Here is a 19,391-nt window from a genome sequence, read left to right as displayed (position 1 = left end):
TGCATCAAAAGGAGCCCTCATGTTACCTGTGGAAGAGATTACTTTGGTGTCTCTAACGAGTTTTGGCAGCGGCACGCTGGAATTGAAGTTTAATCAGGAGCTTTTAAAAATGTATATTGTCGAGAGGAGGTGCTGTTTTTTAAGACTGACTGCACCAATGGAAGAGGTCCTCTTACGTGCTTTTCGCAGAAATTTTTTCAAAAAATTGAAGAAAAGTTGTCATGTCCAATACGTGTTTATGCAAGCTACAGATTTCCCGTTCCTAATAACTCTCGGGAGCTGCAAGCTAAATCCAGCTGGCAATTCGAATCAATTGCACAGCATACATAAGTAAGATAGGCCTCAAAAGAAAATTTTCAAAAAGCGCAATTTTGTCATTCATTCAACATTTTCCTAGACAAACAACACCATTTTTCATTTTTTTTAAGAAGAAAAAATCTTTCCCAAAATGCAATTCGAGCGAGCTCCGAGCAATCATGCCCAAGAAAAATGTAATTTCGATCGAATACCATAACAAAGAAAACTTTGATACAAAACATAATATCAGCTCCGTCTTTGGGTCTTTATGACAAAACAATCACGCCACTCAACAAGACTTGGACAATCTGTCCGCACGGTTTTTGCGTTTTGCACCCAGCACACGCAGGAATGAGATAGATGCAAGCACAGAAGCAAAGTTAGCCGTACTAAAGTACAAGCACACACAAAAGAACATGCATGTGAGGTAGAAGCATCATCCTGATGATTAATACGTTCAAATGATTTCTGCATGGTACTGTTCTACAAAGTATTGAAGGAAAAAGCAAAAGCCAGATCTGCCCCTTCCTGACAAGGTTTTCGAGGCATAAGTTGATTCCCTACTCCTTCGAAGTAATAACGAGCAATCCCAGTGCACCTATCAATATGTACTGCAAAAAAAAAAAAAAAAAAAAAAGGGCCCCAATCAGAAATTCAATTGTCACTACTAGTTCAGGTGAGCTGATTGGCAATAACAAACCCTGCGTTGTCAAGACAATTAGAACAAAAATATGAATGTGATGCCTAAGGCGAGCTTGACAATGATTGCTCAAACAAATTCACAGATTATCTAACCTTGATGATAGGCTTCTCAGTCATAATTATAGTCACCCAACCTACATAAGGCAAGAACCTGTAGAGATATGGACAAAATGGTTGATTTTATGTGTGTGGAAAGACATTCCTATAAGGTATTTACAAAGATAAACAGAAAGTAGTCCTGATATCAACTTACCCAACAGCTCTTCCCATTATGTGATGTCTATGCAGCCAAAGCTGACCGTGAGCATAAAGAAGTCTGTCATCCCCAAAGTTATTATCTCCTGGTAATATAAAACACAAAATATTCAATTCACACTGTTTCTGGATTCGGAAGATCAAGGTTTCAATTCCAGACAATATCAACAAGTAATGATAAAATTAAACTGCAGATGGTTCAAGACTGCCCAGCATAGAATAAGACTTTGTGACAATACATAAAACTGCCCTCCATTGCATTAGTAAAAAGATTTACTCATGCAGGAGCTTCTGCAAAAGTAGAAGATCAACATCAGAAATGGTTTAGCACCTTTGGTGAGGACATCAACTTCTCCAGTATCTTGGTGCTCATGAACCTGGAGTACAACACAATAATGCCATAAACATAACAATGAAGAAGTTAAAGGATAAACAGGAGTACGGAAAGAAAAGAAGTAATGCGCCAGTTTTTTTTACTACCATAACAAACCATAATTTGAAAGTCAAAATTTTAAACTGAGCAAATCTTCTAGAAAATCACTATATATTACTGATTTTACCACATTCAATAGATTTTGGAAAGTAAGAGATAGTTTTTTGTTTTATGATGAATCCCCATCTTAAGTTTTAAAACCCAAAAAAAAAAAAAAATCCTCTTCAATGAGCTATCCAGAAGCAATTTAGAGCAAGCATATTGAATTCCCATCTTCAGAACCTACATTCTATGCTCCCATTGGCTTCTCTGATCCTCTCTTCTTTAACAGTATCATAGTGCAGAGTAAATCTATATGTACATGCTATCAACTCCATTAAGAGCTTTAATAAGAGTTCCAAGAATAAGGAAAATATTATGCCAACATGTTTACCTTAATTACTCGATGTACTATGGGAATTTCACGTCCCTGTACAGCAACCATAAAGGTGAAAGGTTGTCAATGGAAAAAGAACAATTTCAAGACAAACTACAATAGCCAATAAAGTAATGAATGGAAGCAATACAATAAAATAATCAATGTAATCTCTGAATGTTACATTAACTATCTAGACAAGCCACTAATTTGTTGAACAACAATTAAAGGGGGTACACAGTGCAATATGCTTTAATTGCAAAGGTAACCATATCACACAGACATGAGAAAACCCAACATTATCAGCAGACTGATTTACTCAGAAATAAGCAGTTTTCGGCAAATCATGCACTATTGTGTTACTAAAATTTTAAAACTCCAAGGAACCACCATTGATCATAAAATAATTTGCAAGCCAAGAAAAAAATAAAAAGAAAAATACTCCAGAAATAGTCAACTGATAGCACAGACAACAAAAATCATACTGTATAGAAAGAAGAAGGTTTACTCAGGCAACTGCCAAGCAGCTGCTGAGGCGATGATCAAAAAACACCTACGTCCACATTGAATACAACAATTTCTCCTGCACGAATGGGGTCGTTGCTCATATGCAAGAATAAAATGTCACCCTGCAAGAAAATTAAATAGTTAAAGTTCGGAAGTTCTGCCATACAATATGAGAAGAGCATAAACAATTTCTGACAATATTTGAAATTTCAAGCATACAAACAAGTAATTGGCTTTCAAAATAACGATAAGAAAAACACACTTATGCTTTTTAAAAAGAATGGTTAAATGCCATACAAAGAGGAAAAAATCAAGGTTTTGAATATCTAATGCATCTAGCAGATGGAAAGATACAGTTCCAGCTCATTGCCTGTTTGTTTTCCACTGCAAGGACCTTGACAAGAGAAAATGATGTATGAAGTTTTAGGAAAAATAGATTGAAGTCACAAAGGTCAAATTCAAATGTAGTACACAGTGTTTTGGAATTTTTTCTGATCCTTTTTAAGCCTTATATAATAGTAAGCACAGTCGTCCTTAAAATAATGACTGGCACGGTCAACTCAAATGACTTTTGTAGAACATTTGATGTGGGTGTAAGTATAGCCATTGTAGCATCCTTTTTCATGCTCATAATTAAATAATAGTTCACAAAACTCAGACAGTCACTGACCAAATTCCTTGGGTTACATATTGTAGCCAGAGTGCTGCAATAGAATCAAGAGAAACACATTGAAGCACTAAATGGTCTTGAATCTAATAACTCTTTGGGAAAGTTAACTCCGGCAGACAAATCAGTCCCAAAACAGAACCTTTAAAATAAAAACTCAGGAAAGCTCAAGTTATTTGTTAAAAGAAATCGTAAAAACTCACCCTTTTGAACCCAGGCTCCATGCTTCCAGAGAGCACGACAACTACAGGCGACTCACTACCAGTTACGCACATCAATCCTTTCCATATAATCAAAGCCGAGGTAACAATCATTCCTGAAAAGTATTCCAATTGGCATACTTATTTGCTCCTTAATTATCCATTTAAAGCAGGAAAACACCAATTGACGTTGAAACATGTGCTATACTAGAAATACATTCCGAATACAACAATGTCAAAGTAGAAAAGTAAAGAAAGGCAAAATTTTTGCATTGCAGAAGCTACAATTATTTTATAACAAGGAAGTTCTACAAGTCTAATAATCCATGGTCACCAAGACCTAAATTCTCAATGCTCCTTCTGATAGATAGAGTTTTGAATAAAAGAACACTCATCCTCGTCATCATCAAATTCTAAAATATGACCATACAAAGAACCCTAATCAAGATTCCAGAGGGACCATCTCCGCAATTACGCAGAAAACATATAAAATGATAAACAATTTGAGAGAGGAGGGAAGCGAACCGAGGCTGACGGCTTGGGCAAGGACTTGTCTGAATTGTAAGGATTTGATGGAGTCGATTTGATCCCCGATCCATCCCATCTTCTTCCCCTTGCTGTGTGTGCGTTTCTTCTCACTATCTTTTCTGGTGAAAAAACGGCCTACTGAAACCAATGCACTGACTTTTGGGCTGAGAGCTGAAATTATAAATAGGGAAGATTGTCGTTCTTGCGTCTTGCTCCCTTTCTTTTCAGCTTGTGTCATTTTAGTCCCCCGTCTTTCAGCTTGTGTTCTCAAAAAAAAAAAAAAAAAAAGAGTTACTAAACCGTTCGGTCCTATTTTGATTGCTATTCTTCTAGAATTTTTTTGGAAAAAAAGTACTATAAGGATTTGATGTATCTGAAATTAAAAAAAATGATTGAGAAATACATCAAAAACTATTTATAAAATATTCTGCAAAAATTGAAAATTCAAACGTCAGCATCTTTTTCAATTTTTTTTAATGGAGAAGGAATGGATTATTTTTTTTTAAGTAGAGGAATGGATTTGAACTCAAAAGTTCAAAATTTTGAAATCTACACGTTATTTTGTCAAAAATAACATATACTATATATCATTTGTTTATAGCATATGTCCAATCTAGTAGAATATGCTCCTATCAGATAACAACAATTTTGTTAGCATTACAAATAGAAAATGATGGCTATGTCGTGTTTGGATAGCAATAATATATTTTTCTCAAATATTATTTTGTTTGCATAACAATTATAATACCTAATCAACGTTTTTATCATTCAACAATCTTTTATCTTACGTGTATTACAATCACAATAAGTACTATATTATTTATTCTAAAAAATATTTTTTAATGACTTGTGTTATTTTCTCCTCCTACCTTTTTTTTGTGGTTACTTCAAATTTGAGATTGATGTGTTAGGCACCCTCTAGTCTTACAAGGGGATAAATGTGAAATATTGAAAGATGAAGGCCGTAAACGAAGCCAATTAGAAACGCAATCGAAGTGGCCTGGGCGCCCCAAAAATGGGATGGAGTTCAAGGAAGCCAAGGAACAAGAAAGCAGAAGAAGCATTGCTGAAACGATTCCCAATCAGCAAAATAGAAGCTGACTACCACCAATGGAGGGTGTGTATAAGATAAAACAGGAAAATGCTGCGATGTCCTCACAAATGATCAAAACAGGAAAAGGAATCATTGCTAGAAACTGAAAAGGGGAGATTTTGAAAGTCTAGGCAATAATAGAGGAAAAGATAGGAGAACCAAGACTAGAGGATGCCCTACTGGCAATCAGAATAGCTCTGCAACAACGGGGAAAAGAAGCAGGATGGAGAAAGATTGAGGTACAATCCAACTGTAAAAAGTGCGATAGACTGCATTACAGCAAACAATTGCAACGACTTCAATATTGCTGTGGTACTAGAAGATATACAAGAAGAGTTGAGGGGGAGTTTTTTGATCAATGCACTTTCTCCTTTATCTATAGAAAGGCAATGAGTTGTGTCATAGGCTAGGGAAATTTGCTTTGAACCTACTTAATGATGTAAAATGGGAAACAAACTTCCCAAGCTGGATAAAAGATATAGCTTAAAATGATAGTGAGGGTAGCATGCACGCCCCTTTTGTAAGTGTCTACTTATAATATCAAGTTTAAATCAATATAAAATGTTATCATTTTGACAAAAAAAAAAAAAAAAAAAAAGTGGCCTTGGCATTTGAATTGTAAATAATCATGTGCTGGGAAAATGTTTCGTTTTCGTCAGTTAAAACTAGGGTTGCAAACGAACCGAGCCGTTCGTGAGCGGCTCGAGTCAAGATCGAGTCGAGTTTGAGTTGGTTAGAGTCGAAATCGAGTTCGAACTCGAGCTCAAAATATTAAGCTCGTTAGCTCGCGAGCCGACTCGTAAGCTCGAGTAAATATATATATATTTTTTATTTTAAGTATATATATATTTTTTATTTTAAGTATATATATATATATTTTTTTAATTTTTAATAGTAAAATTACATATATATCCTTAATATTTTTATTATTTATTAAGAAAAAAAATATTATTTTATTTATTTTTTAAAAAATAAAATAATTATTTTTTATTTTTTTCGAACTCGAGCTCGGCTCGAATCAAGTTGAGCTCGAGCTCGAACTTGAAATTGTCAGCTCGTCGAGCTCGAGTTCGAGTTCAATGAAATTATGTCGAGACTCGGTTCGATTAAGTCAAATCTCGACTCGACTCGACTCGACTCGTTTGCAACCCTAATTGAAGCAGGACTTTATTAACACTCCTATAACCGATGGGCTCGGTCATTCTTCAAGCAGGACTTTTTCGTCAGTGAAGTCCTTCGACATTAACTGCAAACGTCATCGTCGCGTGGGCGTGCCGGAGTGGTTATCGGGCATGACTAGAAATCATGTGGGCTCTGCCCGCGCAGGTTCGAATCCTGCCGCTCACGATTTTTGTTGAGCTCTTCCAGTCCTCCTCTTATTACATGTTAGGATTTGGAAGGTGCTCTTCACTTGTTTTTGTTTCCTGGCTTTCTTAAACCCTACAAAAACCGGTTTTTCCAGGCAGGGCTTTTACCCTTCTGTAGTGCACTGTCTGTGTGGTTCATTGTTCACATTCCAAATTTTATTTTTCTTTGATACATCTAATTTTTTTATTATATTGTACAATTAATTGATTTTTTTTTTGTAGTACTAAGTCTAGAAATCATCAATTGAAGATCAATAAGCCCACTCTTAATGCATAATTTTCACTAGTTAGTTATTGTAGCACTATAGAGTCTAACTCAATGAGAAATAAGAAAAGTATGAAATCAGTAGATGCATCAAAACAAGAAGTCAACAACAATTGTTAAGCGAATGAGATATTGGCTTAGTGGTTAAAATTGAGCCTCCACAAAATTAAAGGTGTCGAGTTTATATCTCCTATACTATTCTCGTATGTTATATTACACCCTTCATCATTGAACAATAATTCCTAAAAACGACACTCTAAGCAATTGATGCTAATCCAAATGGTTTGGTCAATCTTAAATAGGGCTGTCAATAGGGTCGGATCAATCCGATCTCAACTCGTTGACCCAAAAAAAGTCCCCTCAACCTAGTCTTCAATTGGGGCTGACAGAGCTTGGGTCTAAATCATAAGTTCGAATTAAATCTGAGTCAAATTTTGGTCATAATAGGTTCAGACCTGATTAAGGCTTGACCCATATATGAGTATAATTATATAATATAAAATATATACAATAATATATATAAAACATAAAGTGTTAATGATTTATATAAGAATTTATGGTAATTTATAATTATTAAATATATATTACATATAATTATATAATTAATTATGAGATTGAATCAAACCTGATTTGAGTCTACAACTTGTGCAGAGGCGTGAATTAAACTTGAACCTTTTTTATTTGAGCCCGAAGCCCGAAGCTCGAAAACTCCATACAAATTGTGAACCAAGTCAATTGGCCCTCCTGGTCTTAAACCCCCAATCCCAATCCCAATCCCACCCCAACCAAAACCCTAGTTTTCCAACATCTCTACCACTCAGCAGTCAGGAGCAAAGCACGCCGCCCGCCACCATGGTATTCTCCTCTCCTCCTCCTCCTTCTCCCCCCATCCATGCCTTTAATTTCCTTTTCGTATACTATATTAGAAGTATGTGTGTAATTTACTTTTCATATACTATATTAGAAGTATTTGTGTAATTTACTAAGTGTTTTTATTTTCGTTTCTTCTTTGGGGTGTGTTGCAGACAGGTGAAGCTGTGAACCCGAAAGCGTACCCGCTGGCGGATTCCCAGATGACAATTACAATACTGGACCTGGTTCAGCAAGCTGCCAACTACAAGCAACTCAAAAAGGGCGCCAATGAAGGTCTGTCGTATTTTTCGGCAAACCACCTTCCCCCACCTCACCTAACCCTCCCTTTTTTGGGCGAATGATAATAAGGAAAATGATGGAATTAGTTTGTGGTTAAATACCTGAAGATTTATTCTTGATGAACTTGTCAAAATATCGTTTTATACAATACAATGTGCTGATATATGGGGATACTTTGAAATTTGCAGCTACGAAGACACTGAACAGGGGTATGTCTGAATTCATCGTGTTGGCAGCTGATACTGAGCCACTTGAGATCCTCCTCCATCTTCCACTCCTTGCTGAAGATAAGGTATCTGAAGAAATGCTAGGGCACATCGCAAAAGCTAGTTTATTTCTTTTTTCTTTTTTTCTTAAGATACAATTATGTGGTGATAGCTTTGCTGGAGCCCATTTTGGGGATTAATTCATACGCTTCAAATCTTTTGGCGCTATGAAAAGTGAGATAAATAATGTAAAATCAAAGGCACAGTAAGTCTTATATTCGTTTACTTGGTAATTTCTAGTTATCTAGGACTAAGACTATGATATTAAATCTAGTTCATACTTCTATACTCATGAATATGCACCTTTTCTTTTTTATATATCAAGCTTCAGTTTTGTGAAGTTTTTGGTTTTAAATTGTTGGATTTGACTTTTATGTTTGCTGTCATTAATGTATTCCACTTAATAAATGACAAGTCTTGATTGGGTCTTGGAATACGGTGTGGTTTTGTAAGCGAATTTGGATGACAGGGCTATAATGAGATAAAATGTGCTAAACAGATTGGAGTATAGAGTTACTGGTTTGGACAGAGCAGTATACCAGCGCATCTGTGCAAACATGGGCTCCACAAACCATTCCCTATTCTTGCATTTGGTTTCTTAAACTGTTGCTTCTTTCTTGTTATTCACTTCAGTAGGAAAGTTCCTGGGTTTCTTTTGGGACTGGGTACGATGAATTTTTAGTTCTTTAATAGTTTGAAACTTTTGGATGATGATTAACTGTTGAAATCATTTATGCGTTGTTATTCATTGCTCCAACTATTAATTTTTTAACCAAGATTAGTATTGTTCATGTTTGTTGAGCTATATTGTAATGGGATTATGAAGTTAACATCAGCCTCCATTCACAAGTATTTCCCCTCTTTTTCTGGGTAATGGCACAGTAGCTACACTGACAGTTTTAAGTTCAATATTACCTGTTGTCATGGAGGTCATTGGAACAGCTAGAGCTTGAGCTCTGTAACATCAAGTATGTATCCAATTTAGGTTAAAGATTTGAGGTTGAGTTGTAATCCAACATGTAACCATATGTTTTATTTACTGCCCATTTGGTCATAACGTGTTTCTAGTCGTTTCGTTGCTTTCGTAAAGTATGCATCTTCACTATGTATGTATACTTAATTGGGATAATTGTTTGTATTTCAATAAGTGCTTCAGTACCCTTGCACATTCATTGTTTTTGGCTGATTGTTGAAGATCTGTTCTGTGGAGAATAAATTTGCATACCATGACTTTATTGCTTATTTCTACCGATGCTGTTTGGCAGAATGTTCCCTATGTTTTTGTTCCTTCTAAACAAGCACTTGGCCGAGCATGTGGCGTCACAAGGCCTGTCATTGCATGTTCTGTCACCAGCAATGAGGGCAGCCAATTGAAGACCCAAATTCAGAATCTTAAGGTAAATTTCTTTGCCATCTCCTGTCATTGCATGTGGCATTACAAGTCCTGACATGACTTTGTTATGCCGTGATTTGTATTGTCCCTGTTTCTATTATAATTTCTTGCTTATGAAACATTTGTTTATATCAACATCTTGTCATCTCCTTCCTAATTTTGTTCCTTAAAACTCATATTATACTCTGGACACAGGATGCCATCGAAAAGCTCATGATCTAAGAAGTCATGGGGTGTTCGGAGTGATGGGCCTCTAGAATTCACTTCTTCAGAGGCTTTGACTGATGGAGTTGCTGAGTGACCAACTTTTGAATTTTTGTTTTTGTTTTTGCCCTCTTCATGGATAGTTATGGCTTATATAATAGCAGTAATTAACATTTATCTGTCATATTTCATATCACAATTCAAGTTGTATTGTGTTTGAGTATTCTACTTAAAGTTGCTGTTGTTGAGCGTGCTTATGATTGTGGTAACAACCTTGTTATGCTTGCCTTTTCTTTCCCTTGCTTAGATGGGATTTTGTGCTGCTCCGTAAGTTGTGCAAAGTATATTAAAATTTTAGGATGAGGTTTGTGAATCCATTGTATTGGGTATAGTTTTGAGACTTTGATAATTCAAGTTTGCCCTAGGGATATAGCGCATGATAATGGCTTAACGGTGGTTATTTCAATTTCAGCAAATTGATTGCAACTAGAATGACGTTAATATTTTTGTTGTGCTCGCTGTGCACCAGTGTGTGGACTCTGGGAAAGATGATCTTATATTGTCGATCTTACATCAATGAATTCAAAATTCTGTTTTAGGAGGAATTGGATAGGTAGCGAACTCATATTAGGCACGGTGAAGGATCTCATGTGTAATTTTTATTGCAAAATTAGTTTCAACAAATCGAGATGGATGATTAGGTGGGTCGTTGGTTCGATTGTTCTGGGGCAGAAAAGAGAAGAGTATGGACCCAATTTAGAATTTGATGCTAAGCCTAAATTTCAATGTCCGGAAAGAGGAGACTTTATGCCAATGGAGAGAGCAAAGAAGTTTTCGCGTCATGGTTTGTTTAACACTTGAATTCCCGTTTCCCGCTGACGGCTGTTGGGAGAAAATATGCCCGGAGATCCTACCCTATGTAGGATCGCTTGTCGTCGGGATCGGAATGCATCCTATCAACGAAAATGTAAAAAGTAGTCGTACTAATAATTTTTAGGTTTGCAATTTACATTTACAGTAATAAGTAACAAATAATGCAATTTACGTACAATCAATAATAGTTTTTAGGTTTGCAATTCACATTTACAGTAATAAAAATTGTGCTATTTAAAGTACGTGGTTCAGTCTCAAAATTTAAACAAAAAAAAAATTGGAATTATATGTAACATATTGTAAACGCATATGATCAAACTAAAAATCATGTTCTTCCTCATTTTAAATCCAAATTCTTCCTCAAATTAAATTTGAACTACAAAATTACACATATGACATGAAACAATATAAAAGGGACTAATCCTTAAATTTAATGTACTTATCACCTGCCAAAAAAACCAGCCTTTATCACGAAAATAGTTCATCAACTGGTGTATTGTTTTTAATTTTTCCTCTGTTGGTTACATTTTTCAATACTATCGTACACTTTGTTTTCCAAAGAACTTAAAACTTCAAAAAAAGAAAAAGGAGAATGATATATGCTAATCAGATATATATACTATTTTAAACCCACATTATCTAAGTAAAATTAGCTTAAGCTATAAAATAAATTATTGACATTGGTCACACGATTCTAGTAGTCCAATTTAATATTCCAAACTGAGATATGAAAAAAATTTGTTGTTTGGTTAAAAGGAATGAAAACAATCCACAGATGTGATAATCAAAGCAAACATCATCATCCTTTCGGAGTGAAGTCCTTCGACATTAACTGCAAACGTCATCGTCGCGTGGGCGTGCCGGAGTGGTTATCGGGCATGACTAGAAATCATGTGGGCTCTGCCCGCGCAGGTTCGAATCCTGCCGCTCACGGTTTTTGTTGAGCTCTTCCTGTCCTCCTCTTATTACGTGTTAGGATTTAGAAGGTGCTCTTCACTTTGTTTTTGTTTCCTGGTTTTCTTAAACCCTACAAAAACCGGTTTTTCCAGGCAGGACTTTTACCCTTCTGTGGTGCACTGTCTGTGTGGTTCATTGTTCACATTCCAAATTTTCTAGCAATCGCATTTTACCGTTGTTTCTTTTTTCAAGTGCACGTAACAATTGCTCTTCATTTTCGTTTCATCTCAATTCCACATCTAATAGTAGTTTCTTTTTTATTACCGCACTAATATAAATAAGTCAAAGGCGTCAAAGATTATTTTGGGATCACATTGATTTTACGGTTCGATTCTTTCCACTTTTTTTTTGTTTTTTGTTTTTTAAATTTGCATTTAGATATAGCAAACTACTATGACATGATCACTTGTAAAGACTATGGATTTTTACCAAAATGAGTAAATGACAATTTATGAAAGGAACGAATTTAGTTAACCGCAAACTAACCGCAAGTTGTTTGGTATTCTACCCTGTTCAATCTCTGGAATTGAGTTTTTCAGACGGGAGTATGAAAGGCTGGACTGAAGCCTAGAGGGCAAGGCTGAGCTGCATTACTCTGAACCATTAGATGAAGGGAAACTGGTTAAAATTGCTAGCTGTTGGGTGTGCTTTGTCGTAATGGTTTGCAACGGATTGGCCCGCGGCTCCGAATTTAGGTTACTTGATTTACTTTGAGGCTGATAAAGACTTTCTTTGCAGTAGAAGATAAATTTCTCAAAAAAGTTTCAGTATAACGTAGCCATTCACATTGAAGGCTCAAAGAATTGCGATAGTGCTCGAGTCAAGTAATACATCACAACTTTCTTTCTCTTTCTCTAGATATTTCATCTCCGATCCTAGCCATTCTGCCATCCTGTAGATTGCCTCTGACTGGGGATGAGACTTGTCATCTGATGAGAATCCATGCAAGTTGAAAGAATCGTCGACACTACCAGCATCAACCCAACTAAATCCTATCTCTTTCTTTACCCCTTTATCTCTCATTCCTTTCCTTATCTTCGCTACCTTTTCCCAGAGCCCTCTCTCCGCGAACAAATTTGACATCAACACATAAGAACCTGACTCCTCAGGTTCCATTTGGATCAAAGTGTCAGCTACCCTCGTAGCCAAATCCACATTCCCATAAATCCTACAAGCTCCAAGCAAGCTTTGCAGTACAGATAATCCTGGCCCTCCTGGAATTTGAGCTACCAGTTCTTCAGCCTCCGTCAGCCTCCCTGCCCTACCCAACATATCTATTATACAGGAGTAATGCTCTGAAGATGGTTCAATCAAATGGTCCTTAATCATTGAATTAAAAATTTGCATTCCTGCATCCACCATCCCTTTTCTGCCACATGCTGTCAATACAGAAAGGAAAGTGATTGAGTCAGGCTTCACACCTTTCTTCTCCATTTCATTGAACAAACTCATTACTGATTCATAATCCCCATGCCTTGAGTGAGCAGATATTATAGCTGTCCAGGCAACTTGGCTTCTTTGACCAGACTCATAAAAAACTTTCATTGACTCACAAATGCTTCCACGCTTTGCATACATGTCAAGAAGAGCCCCTGAAATGATTGGATCAAAATTCAATCCAAGCTTCAGTAAATAAGTATGACACCACTGGCCATAACGCAAAGAAATTGACTCAGATGATCCTATTGCATTTAATATACTGCCAAAAGTATATTCATTTGGCCGTAACTCAGCTGAAGCTAACAAGAATGTTTGAAAAGCTTCTTGATACAACTCATTTTGAGCATAACCGGAGATCAAAGCATTCCATGATACATTATCTCGGTAATCAAGCTCCTCAAAAACCTTCACCGAGCCAACAATGCGCGCAAACTTTGCATACATGGTCACAAAGCAATTAGCAACATTCAACTTTGACAAAAAGTTAGCCTTTATACAAAAGCCATGAACCATTTGGCCTTCCTGCACCATATCATTCTTTGTCAGGGTAGGAAGCAATCCAACAAATGTAACATCATTTGGATAAACTCCATCTCTTCTCATCTTATTAAATAAATTCATAGCATCTTCTTCATCCATTGAGAGCATTGTTGTCCAAGAGATAACATTACGCTCAACCATTTTGCCAAAGACCAACTTAGCATCTTCAACAAAATCACCCTCACCCTTAGAGTACATTGAAATCAAAACATTACATACTGAAACATGCGTTTCAAATGCCCTCTTAATAATTAGACCGTGAACCTGCCTCCCAAACTCCACGTTTCTTTCTTGGCCACAAGCTGATATCACACTGGTAAAGGAAACATGATCAGCCTTCAACCCTACTCTCACCATCTGAACAAACCCAAAAATTGCTTCCAACCCATGGCTACCTTCTTGAACATATCCTGAGAGCATTGCGTTCCAGGAGACCAAATCTTTGTTGGGAATTTCACAAAATGCTCTTTCAGCTTCAATTATCCTTCCCCATTTTGAATACATAGTTACGAGTGCGTTCCCAACATACACTTCACTCCGCATCCCGAATTTTGACACGAGAGAGTGCAATTGTGATCCAAAATGAAAATCCTCAATATCAGTACAATGCGCCAAAATAGTTGTAAAACTCACTGCATCAAAGAGAACTCCAGCGGAATGCAAATGACAAGCAAAACTAAGTGCGTCTTCCCCATTTTGGGCCCCTGAAAGCAGAGTATTATAAGAAACAGTGTCCGGGCTCTCCAACCGGTTGAAGACGCAGAGAGCCCGATCAAATTGGCCGGATTTACAGTACATGTTCATCAAGGAATTTGACACAGAAACGTGATCTATGAACCCTGAGGTTATTGCAAAACCATGAAACTGAGTCCCAATTTCGGGGTCACCACGACAAGCCTTGAGAGCAATTGCAACTGCAGCCTCGTCGATTTCAGAAATACCCAATTGAAGCTGCTTCTTGAAAGTCTTAAGAGCTTCAAATGGGTGCCTGCAGTGCACATGATTGAGCATGGTGTGGTGTAAAGAGGCACGTTGCGGACTAGGAGTTTCGTCAAACAGTTGATGTTCATAGTTGAACGAGTGTAATGTTTTGAAAGCCGCTAGCTGTGGAAGTTTGGCGCACAGACTCTTGAATTTCAGTTGGCCGGTAATCATATGAGAATTTCATCAGTTACTCAAAGGTCATGTGTCGTCAGTGAAAAATGAAAATGAAGGATCCTCCCTCCCTTTTGCCTAGACCCCAATTTACGGCGTTACTCGTGGGCCCAAAAGAAGTTGATGTGTGTTTTGCCTTTTGGAACCTTTGGATTTGGAGGATCAGAATCATAGGCCAATAGTGGGTCGGACAGAATAAGGGCCAACCCACTCTTTTGACACCACCGATGGGAAATTGTGGCTACTTCTATCGACAAAGCAATTTTCGATTTTGGTTTCCGGCTAGGAGCTTGCTGGATTTGGTGAGTTGGGGTCCCAATAAAATTTGGTGAGATATTCACAAGTGGATTGCCAAATTTGTGTGTGGAGTTGGGCGCTAGGCCAGGCCTTGCCACGAGATGGACTAAAATCACCATCACAGAAGGGGAAAAGAAATTGAAAAAAGACAGTTCCAAATGATAAAAGAAAAAAAAAATGTAGAAAGAAACAAAGAGGTACGTTTTGATTTTGTTTTGGGAGTAGTATGTGCCGTATACGGCATTTTGTACATATTATGCTTCTTTCCACCTGTTATTCTCTCTTTTATTAAAAATTCTCCCAAAATTAAAATAAAAGAATGAAGCTTTCTTTCTTTCCTCACCCCTCACTACGCGTAAACGGAGCCAAATCTTTTTATTAAGAGGTGGAAAAATCAACGGTCATATGAACCATACTGTGTAATGTGCAAAAAGTCGCGGGACAAATATTTTATGAATAAATCTTATATACAGTGACAGTGTATATATTATTATCGTTGAATCCATGACATATGTGCAAAAGTTGAATTTCTAATTTAAATTTTATATAATTGTCATTCATCTAACGCTCACAATATATACATTACCGGTGCGTGCTGCAAAGATTAATCAATATTTTATTAGTAAAAAGTCTCTTTGAAAATTTTCAAATTCATAACATATCAAAATAGAATCTTGGATGTCCCTCACTGTCCCCTTCCCCCTCCCCCTCTCAAATGGCAGAGTTAAGATTTTTGGCCAGTGGTGTCATTATTATAGAGAAAATTTTGATTTAAATCACTTTATCATTATGAGGAGGTGCAATTGTCCACTCTCAACAACACCTGCCTCCATCCCTACCTCCCCAGATACATTCATGTTTAATGCCAAACAACCACCGAATCTAAAATCAAATGATTAGATTGCTTCACGCTTTCTCAGGTTGGTGCTCTACGCGAGGATAAGGGATGGTGTAGTGTTTAGACAGGAAACAGTGATCTGATAAACGAAAGGTCGTGTGGCTGCAATTACAAAATGATTTTAGATGCATCTATTATTAAGAAGCCAATTATCTGCAACTTCGGAAATACATATTGGCTTGCAGCTTTGGAAGCGTCATTGTATGGTTGAAAATTTCCATTTCTGCGGCCCCTACTCATTATATCAAGATTGAAACCTTATGCCAAATCGAGGACGACTAATATCTTGGTTTGTGCATTATATCATACTCGCTGAATCTCTCCTTTGCAGTCCTGACCAAAACAAAACTCGTAGTAATAATCATCAGCTCCAGCAGTATATATATGGCAGGTTCCAAAAATAAAAATAAAGAGGACTTACTGGGCAAAACGTGAACAGAACTGGGGAGCCATGCTCCCGCCTGTCAGACTCCTGGGCTGGCAAATTTGGAGTAGGGGTTTAGGAAGGATTAAGAAGGCAAAAAAAGGGGGGGGGGGGACTGGATAGAGTTTCGGATTGAGCATTTCCTGTCGAGTTGAATTTCTGGTCTGTTTCATGAAAGGAACTCCCACTTCAGTCACGTCTGGTATCAGGTGTGCATTCGGATATAATTTTTTTCAGGTATAATTTTGTTTTCATCCCATACACGTATTCTTTTTATCTCAGCAATCTTTATATTTTATACTCATCACATTACCCCCAACGAAAAAAATGCTACAGTACTATTTTAAATACTTTTTTTTTTCCAAAAAATAATAATCTCCTGTCCAAACGCACTTGAAAATGAAGTTAAGTGAAAGATAAGAGGACGAAACCAAAAGGAAAGAAGATTAGCATTATGTAACATCATTTGTCCATTTCTCTGCCAATAATGTGAAGTTCTACACTTTGTTAACGAGATATTTTCTGATGAAGTTAAATAATCAAGATAAGGCTCTTGCCTTACTGGATATCCTTTCGGTGTCAGATGCATCTTATTATTATAGATTGCAGAGAGGTTCACCACAAAATCACCAAAACCTCAAATCGATAGATTGCAGAAGGGTTGTCTGCTTTTGGGTTCACTTTACACATGTACGATTTGAACAGCACTTGAGAAATTGGATCATGCCTTCCCAAGTTCTACTTCAAATCGGGTTCATTACTGGAGAACATGACATTTAACAGCGAATATTATTATTATTATGAGCAATGCATCGATAAATTCGTGAGCGATATGGAAGACAAGATGAAGTGGCCAAATAATTGCATGACAACAAAATAAAGATTAATTAAATAGAGCACCTGGTTTTACAAAGCTGAAGAAAAGTAATTCCCTCGAAGTGGGAACTTCTTCGACCACAACAAAAAGTCATTGCCAAATAATGCAGCATCGATTTGTCAATTTATCTGCTTCCCTTTCGCAATAGTCAAAACCCAGAAAGCCGCCCATAGGAGAGCAACAATACCTTTTGCAATTTAATGGAAGAAAAGGGCAGGGAGACAAAGGTATTGCTCAGACATGGGCCGTGCAATCTCATGCTACAGAGACAGTGCAGGCGTTCATGTTCTGTGTTGCGATAAAGTGGCCTACGTGCAACCCTTTTCTGCCAATGCATCGCACGACGGTTGCACAGGCATACACAGGTTTAAGATTGCAATCACTACCTGCACGTGCGGAACACGTGATCATTATCCATGATAATGCTGCCCAAAGTTTTTTTTTTTTTTTTTTTTTTGTGGGTGAGATTGGGACTGGAACGTTGTTACTCTACTAGATAATTTAAGAACATACCTGTAATTTAATGTAAAATATTTTTTTATTAAAGAGATAATTATCATATTCAGTTATAGTTTATTATGTGAAACATGTACTGATGTTATCTCAGTTGTGAGAATTACTTGACATGTTATTGTCCTTACACCGGGACAGAGTACCGCAGTTGACAGATTGAAGGCTTTTTTTGGCTCGGAACTACGGGTCGAGCTCGGAACTACGGGTGCAAACGATTCGAGTTTAATTGAATAGCTTGCAAAATTACTACTGAGTTTGAGTTCCAACTTAATATGTGAAGATTGAAAACTAATCGACTTTCATATGTATATATATGTTTTTTACTCTTTAATTCATTAGAGTAAAATGTGTATCTTGTCTCTTGTTTAAAATCATATAAATTATAAATTTATATTATTTAAACTCGATTGAAGTGAAAAATTGAGCTCTTGATTAAACTTAATTTGATCAAACTCGAGTTTAAGTTCGAATAAGATGAAACAAAATCGAGTTTGAGTTTGAGTTTAGCTTTCAAGAACTCGAAAAGTTTGAACACTGAGTTTTACAACTCGTAGTCCCAAATCGACTCAATTGCACCGCTACTTAAAACAATTGTCACATGCCCCTTGACTTTTTTTTTTTTTTTTTCTGTTTCTTTTATTTTTGTGGTAATCAAACTTTCATATGCAACGTCGTAGTTGAGCTGGTTTCGGTGTTACAAAGTCAGTGGAAGTATGGAACTCAAAGACGCATGTATCGTGGGATGTTTGATTATGAACCGCGACCTGCAGGCAAGATTGTGACCCCTAAAGAAGCAATCAAACTGCAACATTCGGCATATAATAAAGGAAGTGGGAGTCGGCCGAATTTTTTCCAGTACGGTGAAATTCCTTGACTCACAAAAGAAAGAATTTTCGAAACGTCACACAAAATCGTCCTTCAAAAGTAAATCAACTTTTTTATTACCACCGGTTCTTTTATGGATTGTAAACGATTCATAATATCGATGACAGTGGAAACTTCCCTATCTTTTTTTTTTTTTTCAAGATTACTCTCTATTTCCTTGGCTATGTAATTACTTGCAGCATTATTATTTTTCAAAAGTATGTAAAATATATCTTCATATGAAATGTGGGATAGATATTGGCCCACAACGTGGGACAAAGAACCCAGAAACCCCAAACTAGCTTGTGTGGCATCGAGCTGTTTAGAATCATCCTGTACAATTATTGATGACAATTACGGAGCAAAGGTATAAGCATTTGCAAAAACTTTTATGCATACAAATTTGTGCGTGTAGCTTTGTTAATACACATATCATATATGCTTTTGAGTTCAGGGAAGAGGATTACCAACATACTCCCTCCCTTTTTTTATAACTGACGTTTAAGGTTTTGCACACCAATTAAGAAAAGTTTTTCATTGTTTAAATCTATACACTACTTTCCTTTTGTACCCTCATTATTTGTCCAATTCACCCATATTTTCTCTCACTAGAGTACTAAATGGTGCTGTTTTACTAGACCAAAAGCAATGCAAACTAACTCCCACCAAACTAAATGCTGCATGGGGTAAAATTGTGAAAAAATAATTAATGCTGCATGGGAATAATACAACGACAGATACATCTACATCAATGGAGCAGTTGGAGATTGGCAATATATAGTAGTCATTACTATACATATATATATATA

At 36.7% G+C, this 19,391-nt stretch overlaps 3 protein-coding genes and 2 non-coding genes across 5 annotated transcripts; 3 read left to right on the top strand and 2 right to left on the bottom strand.

Moving 5' to 3' along the window:
• Positions 1 to 568: 568 nt before the first annotated feature.
• LOC113774577 (signal peptidase complex catalytic subunit SEC11A-like) lies at positions 569 to 4,185 on the bottom strand. Its single transcript, XM_027319136.1, has 8 exons — positions 4,002 to 4,185; positions 3,480 to 3,592; positions 2,660 to 2,731; positions 2,121 to 2,156; positions 1,586 to 1,631; positions 1,253 to 1,340; positions 1,093 to 1,150; positions 569 to 908 (listed from the first exon to the last, which is right to left on the bottom strand). The coding sequence occupies exons 1-8, from the start codon at positions 4,078 to 4,080 to the stop codon at positions 858 to 860; spliced, it is 543 nt and encodes a 180-aa protein (XP_027174937.1). The 5' UTR covers positions 4,081 to 4,185; the 3' UTR covers positions 569 to 857.
• Positions 4,186 to 6,362: 2,177 nt separating this feature from the next.
• Positions 6,363 to 6,444, top strand: TRNAS-AGA. The gene has a single exon. It is a non-coding gene; the product is annotated as a tRNA-Ser (tRNA).
• Positions 6,445 to 7,451: 1,007 nt separating this feature from the next.
• On the top strand, positions 7,452 to 10,117 carry LOC113775046 (NHP2-like protein 1). The gene is made up of 5 exons (XM_027319770.1): positions 7,452 to 7,584; positions 7,755 to 7,875; positions 8,070 to 8,173; positions 9,413 to 9,544; positions 9,736 to 10,117. Exons 1-5 carry the CDS (start codon positions 7,582 to 7,584, stop codon positions 9,760 to 9,762), a joined length of 387 nt encoding a protein of 128 aa, XP_027175571.1. The 5' UTR covers positions 7,452 to 7,581; the 3' UTR covers positions 9,763 to 10,117.
• A 1,351-nt stretch (positions 10,118 to 11,468) lies between these two features.
• On the top strand, positions 11,469 to 11,550 carry TRNAS-AGA. The gene has a single exon. It is a non-coding gene; the product is annotated as a tRNA-Ser (tRNA).
• A 749-nt stretch (positions 11,551 to 12,299) lies between these two features.
• On the bottom strand, positions 12,300 to 14,737 carry LOC113775979 (pentatricopeptide repeat-containing protein At4g32430, mitochondrial). The gene has a single exon (XM_027321041.1). The coding sequence runs from the start codon at positions 14,707 to 14,709 to the stop codon at positions 12,370 to 12,372; it is 2,340 nt and encodes a 779-aa protein (XP_027176842.1). The 5' UTR covers positions 14,710 to 14,737; the 3' UTR covers positions 12,300 to 12,369.
• Positions 14,738 to 19,391: the final 4,654 nt, after the last annotated feature.

This window comes from Coffea eugenioides, chromosome 6, assembly GCF_003713205.1.
Source record: "Coffea eugenioides isolate CCC68of chromosome 6, Ceug_1.0, whole genome shotgun sequence".
Taxonomy (NCBI): Eukaryota; Viridiplantae; Streptophyta; class Magnoliopsida; order Gentianales; family Rubiaceae; genus Coffea; species Coffea eugenioides.
The sequence above is the reverse complement of the archived record's forward strand: the minus strand, read 5'-3'. Positions and strand labels throughout refer to the sequence as shown.

Coding starts and splice junctions, on each gene's coding strand:
- LOC113774577 (XM_027319136.1), bottom strand. CDS start 4,080: ATGGGATGGATCGGGGATCAAATCGACTCCATCAAATCCTTACAATTC. Junction 3,593..4,001: donor TGCCCAAGCCGTCAGCCTCG/GTTCGCTTCCCT, acceptor AATACTTTTCAG/GAATGATTGTTACCTCGGCT. Junction 2,157..2,659: donor TTGTTGTATTCAATGTGGAC/GTAGGTGTTTTT, acceptor GTTGCTGTACAG/GGACGTGAAATTCCCATAGT.
- LOC113775046 (XM_027319770.1), top strand. Junction 8,174..9,412: donor CACTCCTTGCTGAAGATAAG/GTATCTGAAGAA, acceptor GCTGTTTGGCAG/AATGTTCCCTATGTTTTTGT. Junction 9,545..9,735: donor CCCAAATTCAGAATCTTAAG/GTAAATTTCTTT, acceptor CTCTGGACACAG/GATGCCATCGAAAAGCTCAT.
- LOC113775979 (XM_027321041.1), bottom strand. CDS start 14,709: ATGATTACCGGCCAACTGAAATTCAAGAGTCTGTGCGCCAAACTTCCA.